The 25,975-nt window shown below is 43.4% G+C and overlaps 1 protein-coding gene across 1 annotated transcript in view; it reads right to left on the bottom strand.

The window, feature by feature from the left end:
* FBXO16 (F-box protein 16) overlaps nucleotides 1-25,975 on the bottom strand; it is a gene marked incomplete at both ends in the record, with an annotated part of 43,557 nt that overhangs the window by 16,696 nt on the left and 886 nt on the right. The window contains 2 exons of the mRNA XM_084201655.1: nucleotides 9,375-9,410; nucleotides 20,008-20,125. Of these exons, the coding sequence (XP_084057781.1) occupies nucleotides 9,375-9,410; nucleotides 20,008-20,125 (154 nt within the window). The remainder of the gene's footprint in view (nucleotides 1-9,374; nucleotides 9,411-20,007; nucleotides 20,126-25,975) is intronic.

Below are 25,975 nucleotides of genomic sequence, written 5' to 3' on the forward strand. Positions count from 1 at the left end.
CTGACACTTTCTAACCCTCAAAGGATCCAGGATGGCCTGGGCCAGGACTCCCTCACGTTCCTGGGACTGGCTTCCCTCACGGAAAAGAGGAGACTCAGATGGGCTTTTCCCAATCTGAGCAGGCAGTGATGAATCCATTGCTGATTCCTTCTCTGACACTTTGTAATCCTCAAAGGATCCAGGATGGCCTAGGCCAGGACTAACTCATTCTCCTGGGACCAGCTCCGAGCCTTGGTTTCCCTCATGGAAGGAGGAGACTCAGATGGGCTTTTACCCATCTGAGCAGGCCCCAGTGATGAATCCATTGCTGATTCCTTCTGTGACACTTTCTAACCCTCAAAGGATCAATGATGGCCTAGGCCAGGACTCCCTCACGCTCCTGGGACTGGCTTCCTTCATGGAAAAGAGGTAAAAAAACCCCATCTGAGCAGGCCCCAATGATGAATCCATTGCTGATTCCTCCTCTGACACATTCTAACCCTCAAAGGATCCATGACAGCCTAGGCCAGGACTCCCTCACACTCCTGGGACTGGCTTCCCTCACGGAAAGGAGGAGACTCAGATGGGTTTTTATTCATCTGAGCAGGCCCCAGTGATGAATCCATTGCTGATTCCTTCTCCCCTGATGCTTCCTAAACATCAAAGGATCCATGATGGCCTAGGCCAGGACTAACTCATTCTCATGGGACCAGCTCTGAGTCTCAGCTTCCCTCACAGAAAGGACGAGACTCAGATGGGTTTTTACAGGAGCAGGTCTCAATAATAAATCCAGTGCTGATTCCTTCTCTGACACTTTCTAACCCTCAAAGGATCCATGACAGCCTAGGCCAGGACTCACTCACACTCCTGGGACTGGCTTCCCTCACGGAAAGGAGGAGACTCAGATGGGTTTTTACCAATCTGAGCAGGCCCCAGTGATGAATCCATTGCTGATTCCTTCTGTGACACTTTCTAACCCTCAAAGGATCAATGATGGCCTAGGCCAGGACTCCCTCATGCTCCTGGGACTGGCTTCCTTCATGGAAAAGAGGTAAAAAACCCCATATGAGCAGGCCCCAATGGTGAATTCATTGCTGATTCCTTCTCTGACACTTTCTAACCCTCAAAGGATCCATGACGGCCTAGGCCAGGACTCCCTCACGCTCCTGGGACTGGCTTCCCTCACGGAAAAGAGGAGACTCAGATGGGTTCTTATTTATCTGAGCAGGCCCCAGTGATGAATCCATTGCTGATTCCTTCTCCCCTGAGGCTTCCACAGCCCCCACTGCTGCCATCTCAGAGTGCCTCACAATTTCTGAAGTATTTTTCCCTCACAATCCCCCCGCACGGGCTACGAGGAGCGGCGCAGAGGGAAACCAAACGAGGAAAAATCTGCAATGGCAGCAGAGTCGGGAAGATTTTTCCACAGCTGATGGCAGGTAGCTAAAGAGGAGGATTGAATTCGTGTGGGAGGAATTCAGGGAAGCTTTGCAGAGCTGGGAAAACAGGGTGGGAGTGACACAAGGACCCGTCAGCTGGGAGGAGGCCGAACCCACAAATGGTTTAAATTGTCCCCACAAATGCCTCAAATTGTCCCCACAAATGGCTCAAATGGCTCAAATCTGGCTCCAAACCTGCAGCCCCGGTGGCAGCAGGGAGGAAAAGCCCTGGGACAGGTTGGCCAGGGGCAGGAGCAGCAGGAATTCCCAGTGGGAAGGGTGGGATGGTTGGAGAGGGTTTTACTGAGGGGAAATGTGGATTTGACTTCATCCCGTCTTACCAGAGTGTGTGCAGATGGGACAAGGGGAAGTGTGGGGGGTTTTTTAATTTTTTTTTAATTATTTAAATTTTTTTTTCTTGTTCAGACTCAGATATTTATTAGTTCTTATTTATATTACTGTCTCACAGACTGGGAGTTCTACAGCACTACGCTTTAACGAACTAAAAATGGAGTTGTAGATCTCCCTCCACAAGGCTTTTTAAGGATAAACTATTTAATTAAGAAATTACACTTAAATTATTTTTATTTTTAACTTAATGAGTAACTACTTGTGGCCTGCAATGCAGACTTTTTCATCTAATTACACAATACCACCCAACCCCGTGAAGAAGGTGGTGAAGAAGGATTAGTTTCCACCCTAAAACCTCCATTTTACTTTATATATATTACTATATTCTAAAATTTTAAATTATAAGTTTTCTACCATGTGATATTACACACTTCTATTCAAACTCCACACCCATAAATCCCAGTTCTAGAGTTTAATTTTGGAAGCTTTCTGCATGGCCTCAGGTCAAACGTAGTGTTGTTCTCTTGGGGGTCGGTGCCTGTCAGCACAGAAAATCTAAAATTCTCAATATCCAAAGTTCCAACAGTGAAGGGTTTTAAACTCCAAAAGGAGAGGTTTAGGTGGGGTATTAGGGAGAAATCCTTCCTTGTGTGGTGGGAAGGCCCTGGAATGGAATTCCCAGAGAAGCTGTGGCTGCCCCTGGATCCCTGGAATGTCCAAGGCCAGGCTGGAGCTGCCTGGGATTGGGGAAGGTGTCCCTGCCATGCCAGGGAGTGGAATGGGATGAGCCTTCAGTCCTTTGTTAAATGTGACCTCCAAAATAGAAATAGAAATAGAAATAGAAATAGAAATAGAAATAGAAATAGAAGTTTACTATTTTGAAAAATAAGAAAAAAAGTTCTCCCAATGTTCTTCTTTTTATTATTATGGGTAATTAAATAGATTAATGTCCAGTGTCCCTTCTTTTCCCTGTCAGAATGAAATTAGGAACAGAATTCAAAAGGCAGATTAGAAATGCAGAATTTTTTTTCCCCTCTGCTTCCTCCCCACCCCAAATCTATGCTGAAATGGAGGACTGGCAGAATAATAGTTTAAAATGCACTGTGCTGATGAAGGTCATTGAGGAGCATTTTCTTTCCTGATCATTTTTGAAGAACTCCTTCTTTATTTATTTATTTTCCCTTGGATGAATTCCAGTGCTGGAGAACAAACTCCAGGATGCAAATAGCTCTTCTCCTTCTCACCAACACCTCTTCGAGGCCTTCAGGAAGGTCAGGATGGAGAGAGTGTGGGATTGGCATTCCTGGGATTCTGGAGAGATTAAAACCCCAAGAGAAAAAGCTCCCTGTCTTTTCAGACACAGTGAATGAAGGAATATTCCCTTTTTTTTTAAATCCCTGTTTTTCATATCACTTTCTCAATTCTAATGATGCTTAGCAGGGTATTAAGGGAAAACTGAAGGGGAACCTGGGGATTTGGGATTGAGGAATGTTCCCTGAGAAGAAAATCAAAGATGTTCCAGAGGGGGACAGAGGAGATTCTGCCTGTCCCCTCCTCACCCTTGGCTTGAAATAAAAGGTTTGAAACCCCTTGAAATGGAAGATTTTCTCTGTCACACGAAGGGGGAAAACTTCTGCCGCCCATCCCCGATCCCAGCCCCATCCTCTGCTCGTTAAAACAATCCCCGATCCCCAATTTGCGCCGATAAATTTCTCTGTGAGCTCCGGGGAGGAGCGAGTAGCTGGCTCAGTCTCTTCCACATCAAGAGATTAAGTGAACCAGTCAAAACAAATCCAGCTTCACTTCCCAGCAGACGGAAGAGCTGCTCCTTTTTAACCCTTCCCGCCCTGCCGGTGGGGGAATTCCTTCCATCTGCGTTTAAACTCCATTTCAACCAGTGCCACAGCACTGGGTATTTTTATTATTAGGGGTAAATAAATAGTTTAATGTCCACCGTCCCTTCTTTTCCCTGCCAGAATGAAATTAGGATTCGAAAGGCAGATTAGAAATGCAGATTATTTTTTTTCCCTCTGCTTCCTCCCCACTCCAAATCTATGCTCGAATGGATTTCCTCCCCACCCAGCAGCAGCAGCCAAGGGGTTAAATTGGCACGATTTGTCTCTTTTCCAGCATTAACGAGTCCCCATCCCACATTTGGCTGCTTCCTTGGATGCGGTTACAGCAGCCCAACCAGTCGGACTGGATTCCCCTCGCTTCTCCTTCCCTCTCCCGGCAGCTTTTCCCCCGGCCGGGGCCTTCCCCGAACAATGTCACCGCGGGGACTGGGTGACATCAGGCCGTGCTGGATCGGTTTGCAATTAATCCATGAGTGCACACGCACAAATAACCCGGCCTGACATCAGGGAGAGGCCCCTCTGCTGCTGGTTTCACTGGCTCCCACCGGAGAGGGACAGATCCCTGTGCCTGCAAAATGAGGAATGGATTCCCCAGGAGACAAACCAGGTTCCCCTCCTGTTGGAGCCTGTTGGGAGCCTGGATGCTGGGAATTTCAAACTTCCCGTGCTAAGAGGCACAGAACCACAAAAGAACGCTGCATTTGGCTGAAGGCTTCAAAAAATTATCAGTAAAATTGGGATTATGAGTGTGTACTTGGTTAGAGGTGTGTGATATCACGAGGTGGAAAATTAGAGTTTAGAAATAAAGAAGAAACAAGATGGAGGTTTTAGGGTGGACACAGATTATTCTTTACCTGCTTCTTCCAAAATTGATTAATAAAATTGGGATTATGAGTCTGTAGTTGGTTAGAGGTGTGTGATATCATGAGGTGGAAAATTAGAGTTTAGGGGTTTAGGATATAGAAATAAAGAAGAAGCAAGATGGAGGTTATAGGGTTGGAGACAGGTTATTCTTCTTTACCTTCTTCCAAAATTGATTAATTTCATTGGGATTACGAGTGTGTGGTTGGTTAGATGTGTGTAATATCACAAGGTGGAAAAGTTAGAGTTTAGGGGTTTAGGATATAGAAATAAAAAAGAAGCAAGCTGGAGGTTTTAGGGTGGAGACAGGTTATTCTTGACCTGCTTCTTCCAAAATTGATTAATAAAATTGGGATTATGAGTCTGTACTTGGTTAGAGGTGTGTGATATCACGAGGTGGAAAACTTAGAGTTTAGGGGTTTAGGAAAAAGAAATAAAGATTTTAGGGTGGAGACAGATTATTCTTCTTTACCTTCTTCTTCCAAAATTGATCAATAAAATGGGGATTATGAGTGTGTGGTTAGTTAGAGGTGTGTAATATCACAAGGTGGAAAACCTAGAGTTTAGGGGTTTAGGATATAGAAATAAAAATGAAGCAAGATGGAGGTTTTAGGGTTGGAAGCAGGTTATTCTTCTTTACCTCCTTCTTCCTTCTTCTTCATGGGTTTGGTTGGTATTTTGTATTTAGATAAAAAAATCTGCAATGTGGACTTTGAAGGATCAGTTATTGAGTTAAAAGGGAAAATAATCTAAGTATCATTTCTAAATTAGATGGTTGAATCTTAAAAGAGCTTATAACGAGAAATAGTTAACCATTTTATACCTTACTGATAAAAGACTACAAAACTCACAATAATAAAAGTATAACACTAATAAAAAACAATAAACACCTAAATCTAAACACAAACCATTGTCTCAAATACTTTCAATCCTAACCCCAACAAAAATTTTAAAAAAACAAATAAAAAACCCACAGGAACCCAGGGCACAGAGAATATTTGTCCATAAAGAAAACTTCCAAAACTTCAGGATAAATTAGAATCTACAAGTGTGTAAAATAGATAGTAATAGAGTTTATCACAGGGTGAAAAACTCAGAGGTTTAGGTTTTTAGTCTAGAAGTAAATAGAAGACAAGATAAAAGATTTTAAGCATTGTCTGATCTCCTTCTTGTTCTTCATCTACTCCATTTTCTACAGTATTGGTAGCACAAAGTGATTAGTTAGAAAGGCAATGCAATTATTACATAAACAGACAAATAATTATTTGTAGAAAAGCAGAAATAAAATACATTCTAAAAGTTAATTAGACAAAATAGGTTTAAAAGACCTTTAACCTGTGTGCCTTGTCACTTTTTTGGTACCTTTTATACACCAAATCTAATGTATAAACAACGTACTCAGCTGTTAATAAAAGAAAATAAACAACAACCTAAAAACCCAAAAAACCCCAAAGTCCCATTCATCTCTCAATCCCAACACCAAACTTTACAAAATTCTCCCCACCAAGAGAACCTCAAGAGAGATTTTCCCAGCCTCCTTCCCCACTGCCCTCTCCCAGTCCTGCTGAAAGGATTTTTTGGAGAGCCAGGAGCTGGCTGAGAAGGTGAGAAGCAGAGAAAGCACCTGATATCCATAAAAAACCTGAATCCACCCAAATAATCCCAAATATCTCAGCTCCTGCTCGGCAGTTTGGAACTCTTCCCCCCAGGATCTGTCTGGTTTCACTTTTCCCTCTGCAGTCACACAAAGAATCCTGAGATTTTCCAGGAGAATCACAGAAAGGTTTGGGTTGGAAGGACATTAAAGCTCCAAGTCTGTCCCTCCAGGAGCTGAGCCCATGGCAGGGGACAATGCAGTGGCTCCTTCTTGTCACCAGGCCACTTCCTCAAATCTTCCCAGGAAATTCCTCTTGGAAATGAGGCTTGGATCAACCTGGGATAGTGGAAGGTGTGGAATGAGGAGCTTTAAGGTGCCTTCCCACCCAAATCTTTCTGTAAAATGCCAGGTTTATGTGTTTGATAGGGTGGTAAAAATGAAAATTAGGCCAGGGACGATCCTGCCACAGGAAGACCAATGATTATCAGCAGATTTTGGGGCAGTGTTCTTGTGCTCTGCTGCAATGTGAACGGAGATGGCTCCTGTAGGAGATGGATTGGCAGAGGATTTTTATCTAGAGAAATAAAACCATGAAAAATGCGTTCACAAAGAGTAATTTTGGATGGTTAGCTTTAAAACATTTACAACATAGCATAGCTAATAGGCCAAGAAATAATATAATAGATTGTAATTAAGAAATAGTTAATTTCTGATTGTGGTGGCAGGAATTATAACATCTGTATCGTCTCACCCTTCACATGAGACTGAAAACAGAATAAAAAGTTTTTAAATGCCTCTCAGTTTCCTCATCTCTAAGTCAGAAAAGAGCATAATCCAACAGCCCCAAGCACATGGGAACAGTGTCCCTCACCTGGAAGGGCTCAGCCCCACGCAGAGAGGTGACACAAGGAGAAACAAGAGCTTAAATCACAGAATCCTTGGGCTTGGAAAACCCCTCCCAGGCCAGTGCCACCTCCAGTCCTTCCCTGGGGACTCCAAACCTCCCTGAGCACCCTTTCCATGGAGAAATTCCTGCTGATGTCCAGCCTGACCCTCCCCTGGCACAGCCCAAGGCTGTTTCCTCTCCTCCTGTCCTTTCTTCCCTGGAAAAAGGGAATAAAGGATTTTTCCTGCAGGCTCCTGTCAGGTGCACAGAAACAGAAATTAAATCCCTTCAGGTCACCTCGTTCCTTGTTTCTCACCCTGTGTTTTATGGACCACAACACCCTGGGAGACATCAAAGATGTCCTGTGGCACCAGAGGGGACAAAAAAAAAAAAATCAAAATGAAAATGTAAATCCCTGGATGTGTGCAAGTAAAATCAGCGAGAATTAAATAAACAACGAGCCTCCCACGTTTAATCCAATCTTTATTTGGAAAAACCAAATCAAGGGAAACCACTGTGGCAAGGCCACATCAGGAGTTTCCTGTTCTGCTTTTCCAGGAGGTTGGATGTTCTTTCCATGGAAAAATTTGAGTGACACTGATTTGGCTCTCACCAGGCAGGATCTGCTCTCCCTGAACCATTCCTGGAACCTCACGAGTCTCCAGATTCCACCCTCAGTCCCCAGGCAAGCTGTTCCAGCAGGGAATTCTCTGCAGCACTGGATTTTGTTTGTGTCTAGATTGTGAGCCTGGCATCTCCTGCCCTCTCCAAAGTGAGCTCAGGGATCACATCACTCCCTTCCTCTTTTTTTGACATCTTCTGTGTTTCATTAAAATATGTTTTCACGCCTCTTCTCCATCTTCCCTGCAGCACAGGGATGTTCTCCCTGTTTTCTGGACCTGCTCTCTCCTCTGACTCGTTCCCAGCTTTCCCAAAAAGCAGGGAGCAGAACTGGGAGTGCCTCTGCCTTTGGGATATTCCCCTTTTCATTAAGACACTTTCAGTCTCTGTCCAATTTGGGATCCACCCTCATTCCCAGTCATTTTTTTCTGCAGAGCTTCTGCATCCTCAGGTTCTCTCAGCAGTGAAGTTTTTGGTGTCACTCTTTCGTGCAGCACTTTTCCCTCACCCTTATCTGGCTGCAGACCTTTCCAGCCTGATTTCTAAACCCCCTAAAAAATTCCAAAATTCAGGAAAACCCCATAAATTCTAAAATTCAGGAAACCCCCTCCAAGCCTGGCATTGTCTGCAGATAAAACTCAGGAATCATCAAGGCTGGAAAAGCTCTCGGATCATCGAGTCCAACCATTAAATGAGGATTTCTCTTCCATTCCATCACCTGGACCTTGCTGAAAATGCTTAGCAGGAGTTAGGACAGCCTTCCACTTTCAGAACAAATCCTTTACAGCTGCCCTGAGTGTGATCCCAGCCAGGAAATCCAAGCTCCAGCTGCTCCATTCAGCCCAAATTTCCCGAGACCACTTGGAGAAGGTCATGGGAGCCAAGGTGGAAAATCCAGCCCGGAGCACTGAGCTTTCTCTTCCTCTCACACAGCCCTGGGCTTGCTGGGGACTTGAGAGCAGCTTTTGTGCTTCCCTTCCTTGGAATGCTGGCTGGCAGGAGGAAATCAGCTCTGGAGGAGCCTCCTGAGAGCTGCTGATCCAAGGTCATGGATCAGGAATGTGACCTTTGCAGAGATGACTCGGCACTGGTGAGGGTGGCTGGAGGAAGGCTCTTCCCAGATTTTGGCGTTTTTAGACATCCAGCAGTTTCCAAGAGATGGGTTTTATGTTTTCCACTTGCTGCCTGTCCCATTAAAAGCTGGTTTTTGGAACAATAACCATTCAATTATTTAATTTCCTTGGTATCCCTGAAATTCCTTATTATCAAAACACAGCAAATTATTGACAGATTATTTCCTATAAAGACAAACAATCCTTAACATCAAAATATTTGCCTGTAAAGACCATCTGAGATACAAAAAAAAAATTCACAAGTGACTTATTGAGCACAAAGAATAATCAGCTCCAACCCAAACCCATCTCTGTGTGTACTTGGTAGATAAAATGTCATTTATTACAGGTTTCAAAGACCCTCCAGCGGGCCATGGAAGCATCTGAACATCCAGCATCTCCTTTGAAGACTTCACAGACATTTCCTGGGTTTTTTTTTAATCTCATTTCAGCTCATTCCAAGGATGGAATATGATTTCCCAACTTCAAAACCTACAGAATGTGGGAACTGAGGGAACTGACAGCTTTACTCTCCTCAAAAGCAGAGCAGTCACATCAGGGAAAGTGAATCCCTTTTTCCAAAGAGGAGAAATTTCACATTCCCATGAGATAAACTCCTGATCACTTCCAAAACCTGCCTGTAGCAAACATTTATTTAAAGAGGAAATTTACCCATTTTCCAAGCAGGGCTCTTCTTTCTTCAAATACCTATAAAACACACCAAAAAAAAAAGAAAATTGAGTATTTAGAGGGGACTCAGTACGTGCTGAGAAAAATCCAGCTTGAAAAACAATTGACAAAATATCAGTGGAATTGCTGAATGGATGATTTTGGAAAAAAAAATTTATGGAGATCTTTAATCCAAACTCCCTGACAGGATCAGCTAAAGGAAGAGCTCAGACATGTCCAGGAGCTTTGGGTATTTTATTGCATCAAAATTCCAGAACTTCCCTAAGCCTCAGGTTCTTCCCTTCCCTCATCATTCCTAAACTCCTGTGCTGGATTTATTCCATCAATCCATTTTTATTTATTTGGATATTTCCATATTTTATACGGATTTATTCCATAAATCTGTGAATTTCTTGTACTGGGGAGCCCAGAAATGGGCCCAGAATTCCCGACCTTTCCTGTGGAGAGGGAAAGAATCCACATCCCTTCTCCTGCCACCTGCACTCTTCCCTTGATCATTCCTTGGCCATCCTGTTGGGAATTTATCATCAGTGCACTCCTGGAACCTCCTGGATCCGATGCCACATCCCTGGAAGTGTCCAGGGCCCGGCTGGATGGGGCTTGGAGCAGCTTGGGATAGTGGGAGGTGTCAGGGTTGGAACTGGATGAGCTTTAAGGTCCCTTCCGACACAAAATATCCAGGGATTAGGAGGTCACAACCCCTCTGGGAAATCTCAGGGCCTCCCCACCCTCCCAGCCAGGAATTCCTTCCCAAAATCCCACCCAAATCTCCCCTTTCCCAGTGGGAGCCATTCCCTGTGTCCTGTCCCTCCATCCCCTGTTCCCAGTCCCTCTCCTGCTCTCCTGGAGCCCATTCAGGCTCTGAGCTCTCCCTGGATCCTTCCCTTCTCCAGCTGAACATTCCCAGCTCTCCCAGCAGCTCTGCTGGCTCCCTGTGCTTCCCAATCCCAAACTTCTCCAGGATCAAACCCCCAGAACGGATCAGCTCAGCTCCAAGGCACACGAGATCCACCACCAGCATGGCAAGAAGATCAGGGATCCCAATAATCCAGGTTTTTCCTGGCTGATTCTCTGCCTAAACCAGGGCTGGATCCAGCCTTTAGCCCTTTAGACCCCGGAATGGGCTCTGAGCTCTCCCTGGATCCTTCCCTTCTCCAGGTGAACACCCAAAGCTCCTGGAAGGGCTCTGAGAGTCTTTCTTTTCTCCAGGTGAACATTTTCAGCTGCTGGAAGGGGCTCTGAGGGTCCAGGTGAGCACCCAAATCCTCTGTAAGGGCTCTGAGGGTCTTTCTCTTCTCCAGGTGAACATTTCCAGCTCTAGGAAGGGGCTCTGAGTTCTCCCTGGATCCTTCCCTTCTCCAGGTGAACACCCAATGCTGGTAGAAGGGCTCTGTGGGTCCTTCTTCTCTCCAGGTGAACATTTCCAGCTCCTGGAAGGGCTCTGAGGGTCCAGGTGAGCACCCAAAGCCTCTGGAATGGCTCTGAAGGTACTTCTAGTCTCCAGATGAACATTTCCAGCTCCTGGAATGGCTCTGAGGGTCTTTATCTTCTCCAGGTGAACATTTCCAGATCCTGGAAGGGCTCTGAGCTCTCCCTGGAAACTTCTCTTCTCCAGGTGAACACCCAAAGCTCCTGGAAGGGTCCCTGGAAGGGCTCTGAGGGTCCTTCTTTTCTCCAGATGAACATTTCCAGCTCTAGGAAGGGGCTCTGAGCTCTCCCTGGATCCTCCTCCTCTCCAGGTGAACATTCCCACTCTCCCAGCCTGGCTCCATGGGAATTCTTCTCTCCTGAACACGCAGTGATGGGAGGTGCCTCAGCAGCTGAACTCCCTCCTCTTTATCCCAGAAATTCCATGAATCCTGGCTGCTTGAAATCCTGCATGGATTCAATCCCAACTCAGCAGAACCTTCAGGAAGGGGCTGACAGGAGCAGCCTTTGTTCCCCGGCCACTTTGCAGTGACGGCTCCCCCCGAGGATGATCCCTATCAAAACCCAGAGGAGGATTTCTGATCCTGACCTTTATCCCTGGGGAGCTGCACCCCAAAGCGCCAACACGTGGCTCCCCACCACCACAAACCCTCCTTCAACCTCGGGGAGGGTGACCTGGGAAGTGAGGGAATGCTGGAAGGGCTCTGAGGGTCTTTCTCTTCTCCAGGGGAACATTTCCAGCTCCTGGAAGGGCTCTGAGGGTCCAGGTGAGCACCCAAAGCTCCTGGAAGTGTTCTGAGGGTCTTTCTCTTCTCCAGGTGAACATTTCCAGCTCCTGGAAGGGCTCTGAGCTCTCCCTGGATCCTCCTCCTCTCCAGATGAACATTTCCAGCTCCTGGAATGGCTCTGAGCTCTCCCTGGATCCATCTCTTCTCCAGGTGAGCACCCAATGTTCCTGGAAGGGCTCTGTGGGTCCTTCTTTTCTCCAGGTGAACATTTCCAGCTCCTGGAAGAGGTTCTGAGCTCTCCCTGGATCCTTCTCCAGGTGAGCACTCAAAGCTCCTGAAAGGGTTCCTGGAATGGCTCTGAGGGTCTTTCTCTTCTCCAGGTGAACATTTCCAGCTCCTGGAAGGGGCTCTGAGCTCTCCCTGGATCCTCCTCCTCTCCAGGTGAACATTCCCAGCTCTCCCAGCCTGGCTCCATGGGAATTCTTCTCTCCTGAACACGCAGTCATGGGAGGTGCCGCAGTAGCTGAACTTCTCTCCTCTTTATTCCAGAAATTCCATGAATCCTGGCTGCTTGAAATCCTGCATGGATTCAATCCCAACTCAGCAGAACCTTCAGAAGGGGCTGACAGGAGCAGCCTTTGTTCCCCGGCCACTTTGCAGTGACGGCTCCCACCGAGGACGATCCCTATCAAAACCCAGAGGAGGATTTCTGATCCTGACCTTTATCCCTGGGGAGCTGCACCCCAAAGCGCCAACACGTGGCTCCCCACCACCACAAACCCTCCTTCAACCTCGGGGAGGGTGACCTGGGAAGTGAGGGAATGCTGGAAGGGCTCTGAGGGTCTTTCTCTTCTCCAGGTGAACATTTCCAGCTCCTGGAAGGGCTCTGAGGTCTCCCTGGATCCTCCTCCTCTCCAGATGAACATTTCCAGCTCCTGGAATGGCTCTGAGCTCTCCCTGGATCCTTCTCTTCTCCAGGTGAGCACCCAAAGTTCCTGGAAGGGCTCTGTGGGTCCTTCTTTTCTCCAGGTGAACATTTCCAGCTCCTGGAAGAGGTTCTGAGCTCTCCCTGGATCCTTCTCCAGGTGAGCACTCAAAGCTCCTGAAAGGGTTCCTGGAAGGGCTCTGAGGATCCTTCTTTTCTCCAGCTGAACATTTCCAGCTCCTGGAAGGGGCTCTGAGCTCTCCCTGGATCCTTCTCCAGGTGAATATTTCCAGCTCCTGGAAAGGCTCTGAGCTCTCCCTGGAACCTTTTCATCTCCAGGTGAACATTTCCAGCTCCTGGAAGGGCTCTGAGCTCTCCCTGGATCCTTCCCTTCTCCAGGTGAAGATCCAAAGCTCCTGGAATGGCTCTGTGGGTCTTTCTCTTCTCCAGGTGAACATTTCCAGCTCCTGGAAGAGGTTCTGAGCTCTCCCTGGATCCTACTCCAGGTGAACATCCAAAGGTCATGGAAGGGTCCCTGGAAGGGCTCTGAGTGTCCTTGTTTTCTCTAGATGAACATTTCCAGCTCCTGGAATGGCTCTGAGGGTCCTTTTCTTTAGGTGAACATTTCCAGCTCCTGGAAGGGGCTCTGAGCTCTCCCTGGGGGGAGAGCCCCCCAAGCTCTCCCAGCCTGGCTCCATGGGAATTCTTCTCTCCTGAACACGCAGTGATGGGAGGTGCCTCAGTAGCTGAACCTCCCTCCTCTTTATTCCAGAAATTCCATGAATCCTGGCTGCTTGAAATCCTGCATGGATTCAATCCCAACTCAGCAGAACCTTCAGGAAGGGGCTGACAGGAGCAGCCTTTGTTCCCCGGCCACTTTGCAGTGACGGCTCCCCCCGAGGACGATCCCTATCAAAACCCAGAGGAGGATTTCTGATCCTGACCTTTATCCCTAGGGAGCTGCACCCCAAAGCGCCAACACGTGGCTCCCCACCACCACAAACCCTCCTTCAACCTCGGGGAGGGTGACCTGGGAAGTGAGGGAATGCTGGAAGGGCTCTGAGGGTCTTTCTCTTCTCCAGGTGAACATTTCCAGCTCCTGGAATGGCTCTGAGGTCTTCCTGGATCCTTCTCTTCTCCAGGTGAGCACCCAAAGTTCCTGGAAGGGCTCTGTGGGTCCTTCTTTTCTCCAGGTGAACATTCCCAGCTCTCCCAGCCTGGCTCCATGGGAATTGTTCTCTCCTGAACACGCAGTGATGGGAGGTGCCACAGTAGCTGAACTTCCCTCCTCTTTATTCCAGAAATTCCATGAATCCTGGCTGCTTGAAATCCTGCATGGATTCAATCCCAACTCAGCAGAACCTTCAGGAAGGGGCTGACAGGAGCAGCCTTTGTTCCCCGGCCACTTTGCAGTGACGGCTCCCACCGAGGACGATCCCTATCAAAACCCAGAGGAGGATTTCTGATCCTGACCTTTATCCCTGGGGAGCTGCACCCCAAAGCGCCAACACGTGGCTCCCCACCACCACAAACCCTCCTTCAACCTCGGGGAGGGTGACCTGGGAAGTGAGGAAATGCTGGAAGGGATTTTTCCAGCAGACAGATCAAAGAGGAAGCGGGGTGGGGGGAAAAGCCCGGCTTATAAAACGGCGATTAAACGGCGAGCGGGAAAACACGCTGGATCATTATGAGCTGCAGACAGGCTCTTGCTCCGAGGTGGTTCCTGCAGAGAGGGACATTAGCAGTGCTGATGTCTGCTGCAGCAGCTGACAGCTCCAGCTCTGTCTCTCCCAGCAGGAGCGTCTCTGCTGAGGGCTGGAAAATGACATTTCTTTTATTTGCACATTGACAGTTGTTATTTGCTTTATTTGCGTGAGGGACGTTGGAGAAACGAAACGGAGGGGGGAAAAAAAACCCCCAAAAAACCCGACAAACCTAACGAGCTGAACTTGGAAAAAGGATTTGCCCCAAGGAGGTGATGAATCGTCAGAGATCTGAGATTTGGGTTGGAGGATTCCAGGGAGGAGGGAGCTGTTTATGCTCTTTGATCAAAGAGAGACGTGGATTTGCTTTCAGCGTTCTTGGAGACACATCTGAGCTGAGGCTCTCCCAAGGTTCTGCCTCTCCAGGCGCTTGGGAGCGTTCATTGGCACCAGAATGGCCCAAATTGGGTGTAATAACCAAGCCCATGTCCTCTGCTCCAAGGCCTTGGGGCTACACCCGTGCTGTGTCCCGGTGACGAGGTCTCTGCTGCCGAGGTGACCCTGAGGTGTTGCAAAGTCTCTTTTTCCCAGCCAAGACCAAAGAAGAAGAAGAAGTCAGGATTCCTTGGCTCTCATTCTCGAGGTTGTTGGTTTGCTCTTATCTGTGACATTGTCTGTCTGTCCCGCTGAGGTCTGTCTGGCAGGTCGGGCTGAGGCACACTGACCACCCTTGGGGCAGTGTTATTTTTTAGACTAAAGAACTAACCTATCACCTATGTCAGACAGTCTGTCTCTACTCTTAACCAATCCAGAAGTGCCACCATCACAGCAGAAGATGGAAGACAAGAAGAAGAAGGACAGGACATGCCCAGGTCCCTCCATCTTGCCTCTTGAACCCCCATTCTAAAACCCCAAAATTCCACTTTTTCACCCTGTGACAAATTCACTGTCATGCTCCTCAAACCCTTGTGGCCTGTAACCCTTCACACAAAGCTGGTGATTGTTTCCATGGGCTAAGATCAAAGGCACAGATGTGTTTGACTCCGTGCCAAGGTCTCTGAGCCCCTGCCAGGGTCGGGAATCACCCAGGGCAGCCGGAGGAATGTCCTGGGTTCCGACACTCCAGGGTGATTTTGGGATCTGCTGCCTCACATCCATGCCTTGGGGGGGTTTAAAGATGTTCAAGTGGCTGGAAAATCCCTCCATCCTTCGCTGCAAATGCCTCTGGAGCCTGAATCCTGCCCAAATCCTCTCCCAGATTCCAGTCCTTCCCAGATGGAGTCTGCAGGGAGCTCCATCTCCTGCTGCTGCTTCATCCTCACCTGCATCCCCACCCTGGAGTGTCTGGGATTTCCTCCCTGGTTTTGTCACCCTGAACGATTTGGGGGTTCCTGATTCCGCCTCCTTGACTTTGGCCAGTCCCTGGTGGTGATCCTGCCTTTAGACCATGGGATCATGGAATGGTTTGGGTGGGAAGGGACCTTTAACCTCACCCAGTTCCAACCCTGACCCCTCCCACCATCCCAGGCTGCTCCCAGCCCTTTCCAGCCGGGCCTTGGACACTTCCAGGGACCCAGGGGCAGCCACAGCTTCTCTGGGCTGGGATTGAATCCCTGCAGGTGCCTCCAAGTCGGGATTAATGGAATTTCTGAATTAATGAGGTGGCACCTCCCATCCCTGCGTGTCCAGGAGAGAAGAATTCCCATGGATCCAGGCTGGGAGAGCTGGGGATGCTCACCTGGAGAGGAGAAGGATCCAGGGGAGAGCTCAGAGCCCCTTCCAGGGCCTAAAGGGGCTCCAGGAGAGCTGGAGAGGGACTGGGGACAAGGGATGGAGGGACAGGACACAGGGAATGGCTGCACACTGCCAGAGGGCAGGGATGGATGGGATATGGGGAAGGAATTCCTGGAAGAGAATTCCCAAAGAAGTTCTGGCTGTTCCTGGATCCCTGGAAGTGCCCAAGGCCGGGCTGGAGCACCCTGGGGTCGTGGAAATTGTCCCTGCCCGTGGCAGGGGGTGGAACAAGGTGGGATTTATGTTTCTCCCACCCCAAACCATTCTGGAATTCTGTGCTAAGTGAACTCCTACCCCGTTGGAAAATCCAGGGAAATCTACAGGAGCTACCAAAGGAGCACCCCCAGAATTACCCCAGATTTGTCAAGCAGCAAATTTAGGACACCATCAATTCCCAGCTCTGGAATTCTGACATTTCCACCTGGGATCAGCTCTGAATTCCATCGCTCCTGCCCCTCACTCCCTGTCGTGATGAGTTCATTTCCCACACATCCCATCCCATCCCATCCCATCCCATCCCATCCCATCCCATCCCATCCCATCCCATCCCATCCCATCCCATCCCATCCCATCCCATCCCATCCCATCCCATCCCATCCCATCCCATCCCATCCCTTCCATCCATCCCTGCTTTTTCCATCCCTTCCATCCATCAATTCCTATTCCTTCCATCCATCAATTCCCATTCCTTCCATCTATAAATTCCCATTCCTTCCATCCATCAATTCCCATTCCTTCCATCCAGAAATTCCCTTTCCTTCCATCCATCAATTCCCATTCCTTCCATCTATCAATTCCCATTCCTTCCATCTATCAATTCCCATTCCTTCCATCCATCAATTCCCATTCCTTCCATCTATCAATTCCCATTCCTTCCATCTATCAATTCCCATTCCTTCCATCTATCAATTCCCATTCCTTCCATCCATCAATTCCCACTCCTTCCATCCATAAATTCCCATCCCTTCCATCCAGAAATTCCCATTCCTTCCATCCAGAAATTCCCATTCCTTCCATCCATCAATTCCCATTCCTTCCATCCAGAAATTCCCATTCCTTCCATCCATCAATTCCCATTCCTTCCATCTATAAATTCCCATTCCTTCCATCCATAAATTCCCATTCCTTCCATCCAGAAATTCTCATTCATACCCCAACAACATCTCCTGACTCTGACCCTCACCGCTCATTTTGGAGCAGCTATTTTTAATTTTTTAATTTTTAAATTTTTTTTTTGCCACAGAGCAAGCAGCATAGGAATATAAAAATAAGGAAAATATAAAAATATATAAAATATATTAAAAATAAGGTCAGTGGTTTAAAACCTGGATCAGAAACAAGGAAATATCTTTTATTCTGAATTTCTGGGAATCTTCAAGGTTGTAAAAGACCTCTGAGGTGGCTGAGTGCCGCCGTTAATCCAGCACCACCACGTTCCCCGTGTGCCAAAGGCCTTTCCACTTCAGTTTTTCATTTTTTCATTTTTTAATAATTATTTCTGCTGATTTCTGGGATATTCTTGTCCATTCCTCCCCACCTGGAACATCCCCAAGCACTGGATTATTCAACAATCCGACATTCATCCCTCAAAGTTTTCCTGCAGCTCAATCCAAGTGCCTGAAGAGCGGAGGATTAACCAAAAAAAAGTGGGAAAATTTAATTTTTAAAATTTTTTTTAGAATTTCTGGTTAGGTCACCCTTTATTACACAGTGATTTGTATCAGCAGAAATAATTCTGGAAGGGTTTAAGGAAATGATTCAAAGGCTGGAGGATTTGCCAGGTTGAAAAAGACTTCAAAGAGCTCAAATCTCTTCAGTTTATCAGAAATAAAAATAAATTCAAGTGTTGGCTTGAAGTGGGGTAAAAGTCCTTGCACAGGGGAAAAGCTGCTGGGAAAAATCAAATTAATTTCAATGTCAGAGGGGTTTAATTAGGGAGCAAAGGAAAAATCAAATTAATTTCAATGTCAGAGGGGTTTAATTAGGGAGCAAAGGAAAAATCAAATGAATTTGAATCCAGACAGGAGACAAAGCTTCATCTTGTTATGGTATAAGGGATTTGTCATGAGAAAATTATTAAGGAAGTGAAATTTTAATTTTTTAAGGGATGACAGTTGTCCACCCCACCCTAAAAAAATTATTTTTGTGACTTTCAGCCAAAAAAAAATCCACCTTTTTGTTTTTTAAAGCTATTAATTTGGCAAATAGCAGGATTTAAATCAAAAACTTGTTTGATTTAAATGGATAAATCAGAATTTTTCTTTTTTTTGTTAGATTTTAAAAATGATTTGATACAATTTTGATATAAAATGTGTCTATTTGATATATATTTCTACATCAGGAGGAATTGGTGTGTCTGATATCTCCAAATTCTTTTTCCATTTCCTGTCACCACCTTTGACTCACACTCTGGGGTGAAACTGGAGGCTTTTGGTACAAAAAAAAAGCCCAATTTTGTGAATTTCAGGAAAAAAAATCCACTTTTTTTTTAAAAAAAGCAAATTATTTGGCAAAATGGCAGCACTTCAATCAAATACTGCTTTGCTTTAAATAGGGAAATCAGAATTTGCCTTTTTGTTGTTGTTGGATTTGATGTAGGTTTGGATATCACAAAGATTTGATATAGATTTTATTTTAGATTTATTTTTGATTTTAATATATTTTAAAATTTTATATATCTTTATATATCATAAAGATTTTATATAGGTTTTATTTTAGATTATTTTAATATTTTTAATTTTTAAAATATCTTAATATATCACAAAGATTTTATATTTTAGATTAATTTTATATTGTTTATACTTTTAATTTTTAATTTTATATATCTTTATATATCACAAAGATTTAATCTAGATGTTATTTTAGATTCCTTTTTTAAAAAAATATTTTTATTTTAGATTTTATATATCTTTATATATTACAAGAATTTTATATAGACTTTTTTTAGATTTATTTTATAATTTTAAATATTTTTATTTTAGGTTTTTAATATCTTTATAGATCATAAAGGTTTTATATAGATTTTATTTTAGATTCATTTTATAATTTAATATTTTAAAATGTTATATATTTATATATAATAAAGATTATCTATAGATTTTATTTTAGATTTATTTTATAATTTTAATTTTTTTAAATTTTATATATCTTTATATATCAGAAGGATTTTATATAGATTTTATTTTAGATTTATATATCTTATATTTTTATTTTTAATTTTATATACCTTTATATATCATAAAGATTTATATTGATTTAAGTTTTATTATCTATTTTTTATATTTTTATTTAAATTTTTATACATCTTTATATATCGTAAAGACTTTATATAGATTTTAGTTTAGATTAATTTTAAATTTTAAAATATTTTTGTATTTTAGATTTTTTATATCTTAATATATCATAAAGATTTTATATAGATTTTGGATCTATTTTGTGTATTTTTTTAGATTTTTTATATCTTTATATATCATAAATATTTTATATAGATTTAATTTTATATTTTAAAATAGTTTTGTATTTTAGATTTTTTACATCTTTATATATCATAAATATTTTATATAGATTTAATTTAATATTTTAAAATACTTTTGCATTTTAAATTTTTTATATCTTTATATATAATAAAGATTTTCTATAGATTTAATTTTATATTTTAAAATATTTTTGCATTTTACATTTTTATATCTTTATCATAAAGATTTTATATATACTTAATTTTATATTTTTAAATATTTTTGTACTTTAGATTTTTTATAGCTTTATATATCATAAAGATTTTATATCGATTTAATTTTATATTTGAAAATATTTTTATATTTTACATTTTTTATATCTTTATATATCATACTCTCCATGTTCCTATTCCATTTCCATGACCCCCATGGGGAAAAATTAAATTTTTTCGGGCTTGAGAATTGGTGAAATTTCGGATTTTGAGACCATTCCAAAGTGACCCTGAGGGAATAAATCCTCGAGGGGGCTCAGGATTTTTGGGATTCCTGGAATTCTGGGGATTTTGGGGTTTGGGGACTTGCCTGGTCGTTCCTGAGCGGGTGGTGCAGGGGGGTCCAGGCGCTCAGGCGGAGCTCGGAGCCGCCCGCGAGTCGGGGAGCCGCGAACGCCATGGGCCGGGCGGGGCCTCCTCTGCCGGGGCTGCAACGGGAAAAAAAGGGGGGAAAATGGAATTTCTGTGAGGATCCAATGGGGAAAAGGTGGGTGTTATCCCTGTGCCATCCTTTTGGTTTTATGGGAAAAATGGAATTTCTGTGAGAATCCAATGGGAAAAAGATGGGTATCATCCCTGTGCCGTTCTTTTGGTTTCATGGGGAAAAATGGAATTTCTGTGAGAATCCAATGGAAAAAAGAGGGGCATTATCCCTGTGCCGTTCTTTTGGTTTCTTGGCAAAAATGGAATTTTAACAAGGGATCCAATGGAACACAGGGGGGCGAAATCCCTGTGCTGTTCTTTTGGTTTTAGGGGAAAAAAGGAATTTCAGCCAATGGAACAAAGGGGGGTGTTATCACTGTGCCGTTCATTTGGTTTCATGGGAAAAATGGAATTTCAGTGAGGGATCCAATGGAACAGAGATAGGTGTTATCCCTGTGCTGTTCTTTTGGCTTTACGGGGAAAATGGAATTTCTGTGAGAATCCAATGGGAAAAAGAGGGGTGTTAACCCTGTGCTGTTCTTTTGGTTTCATGGGAAAAATGGAATTTTAGTGAGGGATCCAATGGAACACAGGTGGGTGTTATCCCTGTGCCATTCTATTGTTTTTTATGGGAAAAATGGAATTTCAGTGAGGGAGCCAATGGAAAAAAGGTGGGTATCATCCCTTTGTCATTCCTTCATTTTCACGGAAAAACATTGAATTTTAGCAAGGGATCCAATGGAACAAAGATGGGTATCATCCCTGTGCTGTTCTTTTGGTTTTATGAGAAAAATGAAATTTCAGTGAGAATCCAGTGGAAAAAAGATGGGTATCATCCCTGTGCCATTCTTTTGTTTTTATGGGAAAAATGGAATTTCAGTGAGGGATCCAATGGAACACAGGTGGGTATCATCCCTTTGTCATTCCTTCATTTTCATGGAAAAACATTGAATTTTAACGAGGGATCCAATGGAACACAGGTGGGCGTTATCCCTGTGCCATCCTTTTGGTTTTATGGGAAAAATTGAATTTCAGTGAGGGATCCAATGGAACAGAGATAGGTGTTATCCCTGTGCCGTTCTTTTGGTTTTATTGGAAAACATAGAATTTTGACAAGGAAAAAAATAGAATTTTAATGAGGGATCCAATGGAAGAGAGAAGGGTGTTATCCCTGTGCCATTCATTCATTTTCATGGAAAAAAATGGAATTTTAACAGGGAATCCAATGGAACAAAGGTGGGTATTATCCCTGTGCCACTCATTAGTTTTTATGGGAAAAATGGAATTTCAGTGAGGGATCCAATGGAACAAAGATGGATGTTATGCCTGTGGCATTCCTTAATTTCTATGGGGAAAAGAAAGATTTTCACAAGAATCCAGTGATTCCATAAAACAACATCGATTCCATGAACATTATCCCTGTGCTGTTCCTTCATTTTCATGGGAAAAATTAGAATTTTAACAAGGAATTCAACGATTTTGTAGCATTTTTAAAAACAATTTTAATATCATTTTAAGGAATCCAATGATTCCATAGAACAAAGATGGGGGTTTTCCCTCTGCCATTCCTTTGTTTTCTTGGAAAAAATAGATTTTAACAAGGAATGCAGTGGAACAAAGATGGGCGTTATCCCTGTGCCATTCTTTCGTTTTTATGTGAAAAATAGAATTTTAATGAGAAATCCAATGATTTCATGGAAGAAACATGAACGTTATCTCTGTGCCATTTCTTGTTTTTCTTGGGAAAAATTAGAATTTTAACAAGGAATTCAACGATTTTTTAGCATTTTTAAAAACAATTTAAATATAATTTAAAGGAATCCAATGATTGCACAGCATTTCACGTGCAGTGGTTTCAAAGCAGTTTTGGGTTTTTTTATGGAAAAAAGAATGATTTGAACAAGGAATTCTGTGATTCCATAGGATGAAGATGGATGTTCTCCCTCTGCCCTTCCTTCATTTTTATGGGAAAAAATCAAATTTTAACAAGGAATTCAGTGATTTCATGGAAGAAACGTGAATGTTCTCCCTGTGCCATTCCTTCATTTTCATGGGAAAAAATAGAATTTTAGCAAGGAATCCAATGGAACAGAAATGGGTGTTATCCTTGTGCCATTCCATTTTCCATCATGGAAAAAAAAATGATTTTCAGAAGGAATCCAATGGTTTTGTAGCACATCAGTGACACAAAATGGAGAAATAATTGAAAATCAGGTAAGGCTGAAGCTTTTTTATTTTGTGGATCCACAATATCCATGAGATTAAAGTCCTGGAAATGCCCAAGGAACAGAGGGAAAGGGCTTGGAGTGACCTGGGAGAGTGGAAATTGTCCCTGCCCGTGGCTGGGGTGGAATGGGATCAGCCCTAAATCCCTTTCCAGCCCCAAACCATCCTGGGATTCTGGGATTTCCCACTAGAACCTCCGTGCACTAATAAATAATTAATAATTAATTCATAATTAAGGTCTTTCCCTTGTTAATGATTATTCTTTGAGCAGGTGGAATCACAAACCCTGGAAGTTTAGCCAAAAAATGTGGATGTGGTTGATGGTTGGACTTGATGATCCCAAAGGTTTTTTCCAGCCTTAACAGCTCTGTGATTTTTGCAGGAATTTCCACATCAATTAAATCACACATTTACCCAAATCTCCAGAAATATGGAGCTATCAGACATCTCCCCAAAATCAGACATTTACCAAAATTTCTCAAAATTTCCCCTTTTTGGGACACCAAACATCTGAATTTTGTTCAAAGCAATTTCTCCATAAATCCCTGCCCAAACATAAGAAAAGGGATTTTTTCCCCCCTTCATCTTGGATTCTGCAGGATAATTCCTCAGCTCTCCAATTTCCAGGCTGGAGCCTTAAGCTGCCTGAAAACCAAATAATTTCTTTACCACATTAAAAAAAAAATTCCATTCCCTGCATAAATTTATTCAGCTTTTTTTTTTTTTTCTCTAAATACCTCAGATCATTTTAAAGCTTCCCAGTGGCAGGATGGATAATGGGATTTTTGGGACAAAAGAAAAGCAAATCCATGAATTAAATCCTATATTGTGTTACCAGCCTGGGTTGAACCCAAGCACATCAAAACCACCCAAAAAAAAGCAAAAAAAAAGGGTTTTGTAGCTACTCCCAACCCCTATTCCTGACCCAGACAAAATTCCTCATGATTTCAATGGATTCAGCTTCAAAAATCACTGTGGGATTTGTCTGGGCACAACAATTTTCTGCTTCATTTTTCCTTCCTTTCTTAAGTCATTATGGAGTCAAAGAAATATATTTAAAAAAAAAAGAAAATAAAACAAAACAACCAAAAAAAACCCAAAAAACCCCTAAAAATACCCCAAAGAAAAATCTGTTGCATTTTCCTCTCCATGCTCAGGAAATAAATTTGTTACAAAAATTTGATTTTTTTGTTTTTTAATGAGCTAAAGCTCCTTGAACCCCAAACTCCCTCTCCAAATTTCAAAAAGCTGAAGGTTTTTAAAGCAAGGTTTCCCTTGTGCAAGTGAGGATTTTGGGGTGGATTTTCTGTTTTGTTTCCCTACAATTCCAGTGCCCAGGGAAGAGAAATGTTGCTCAGCTGCCCAAAGAACAGCTCCAGGCACCCCTGTCCTGTTTTTCAGGGCCAGCTGTGGCCATAAATCACAAACCCCACGTCCCTGGGACAGCTCTCCTGATGGATTTGGGGTCCTGGGGATTTGGGATCCCAAATTTTGGGTTCCCAAAGCAGCTCTGAGGGTTGGAGCCTGGGGAAAGCCTAAAGAGGCAGAAATGGGGATCAGGGTCTGGGAAAAGGATGTGGGAAAGTTCAGGGTTTGGGAAAAATGTGAAAATTCAGGGTCTGGGAAAAGTGTGAAACTTCAGGGTCTGGGAAAAGGATGTGGGAAAATTCAGTATTTGGGAAAAATGTGAAAATTCAGGATCTAGGAAAAGTCTGAAAATTCAGGATTAGGGAAAAATCTGTCTGAAATATTAGGGCTTGGGAAAAATGTGAAACTTCAGGATTTGGGAAAAGTCTGTGTGAAAATTCAGAATCTGGAAAAGTCTGTGTGAAAATTCAGGATTTGGGAAAAATGTGAAACTTCAGGGTCTGGGAAAAATGTGAAAATTCAGGGTCTGGGAAAAGTCTGAAACTTCAGGATCTGGGAAAAGTCTGTGTGAAAATTCAGGATCTGGGAAAAGTCTGAAAATTCAGGATTTGGGAAAAATGTGAAACCTCAGGATCTGGGAAAATTCTGAAACTAGAATCTGGGAAAAGTCTGTGTGAAACTTCAGGATCTTGGAAAAGTTTGAAACATCAGGATCTGGAAAATTCTGTGTGAAAATTCAGGATTTGGATAAAGTGTGTGAAAATTCAGGATCTGGGAAAAGGCTGTCTGAAAAGTCAGGATTTGGGAAAAGTCTGTGTGAAACCTCAGGATTTGGGAAAAGTCTGAAACTTCAGGATCTGGAAAAGTCTGTGTGAAAATTCAGGATCTGGAAAAAGTCTGTCTAAAACCTCAGGATCTGGGACAAGTCTGTGTGAAAGTTCAGGATTTGGTAAAAATGTGTCTGAAAGTTCAGGATTTGGGAAATGTCTGTTTGAAACTTCAAGATTTGGGAAAAGTCTGTGAAAATTCAGGATTTGGGAAAAATGTGAAACTTCAGGATCTGGGAAAAGTCTGTGTGAAAATTCAGGATCTGGAAAAGTCTCTGAAACTTCAGGATCTGGGATAAGTCTGAAAGGTCAGGATTGGGAAAAGTCTGAGTGAAACCTCAGGATCTGGGAAAAGTCTGGAACTTCAGGATTTGGGAAGAGTCTGAAACTTCAGGGTTTGGGAAAAATGTGAAACTTCAGGATCTGGGAAAAGTCCAAAACTTCACAAACTGGGAAAAGTCTGAAACTTTGTAATTTGGGAAAAGTCTGTGTGAAACTTCAGGATCTGGGAAAAGTCTGAACCTTCACAAACTGGGAAAAGTCTGAAATTTCAGGATTTGGGAAAAGTCTGTCAGAAACCTCAGGATCTGGGAGAAGTCTGAAACTTCAGAATCTGGGAAAAAAATGAAACTTCAGGATTTGGGAAAAGTCTGTATGAAAATTCAGGATCTGGGAAAATTCTGAAACTTCAGGATCTGGGAAAAGTCAGTGTGAAAGTTCAGGATTTGGGAAAAGTCTGAAACTTCAGGATCTGGGAAAAATCTGTCTGAAAATTCAGGACCTGGGAAAAGTCCAAATAGACATCAGGAAAATGTTGCCCAAAGAGGAAAAGGTATTGAAACACAATTCCAAAAAACAAAAAAATCTATTTTCATTGTAAAAAAATGAAAAGGAAATGAAGGAGCAGGAGGCAGGTATGGTAAATATAAATAAAAATATAAAACAAAAGAGATTTGGGAAAAAAAACCCCAAGTTTGGTGAGTTTGTACAGGGTTAAAAAGAGCAAAATTGCCAGAGCCCCTCGGAATGGTTCAGGGTTGGGATGGGAGGAGCCAAGAGATTTGGATATGAAGGAGGCACAAATTTCACAGGGCAGGAGACAGGAATGGTGCCTTCCAAGAGCAGGAAAATTTCACTTGGAAACCACTGGAAACACCTCCTGTGGTTCCAGTGCAAGCTGGAATTTGAGAATGGTTTTTAAAAGAAGGGATTCCATTGAAGAGAGTTCAGCAATCCATAATGATCACATCCCACTAACCAGGAATGCTGGAAGAATTTCCTTCACCTGGGCTAATCTCTGCTTAACCCTGCTCAAAACAGCCCCTGCAGGAGCAGAACCACTTCAGGAACGATTTCTGACCACAGAAACAAAACCTCTGAGGTGCATCAGCAAGTCCAAGCATTGATCCAGCACTGACCCGTGTCCCCAGGTGC

The sequence above is a fragment of the Fringilla coelebs genome, assembly GCF_963513975.1.
Source record: "Fringilla coelebs genome assembly, chromosome: 3".
Classification (NCBI taxonomy): domain Eukaryota; kingdom Metazoa; phylum Chordata; class Aves; order Passeriformes; family Fringillidae; genus Fringilla; species Fringilla coelebs.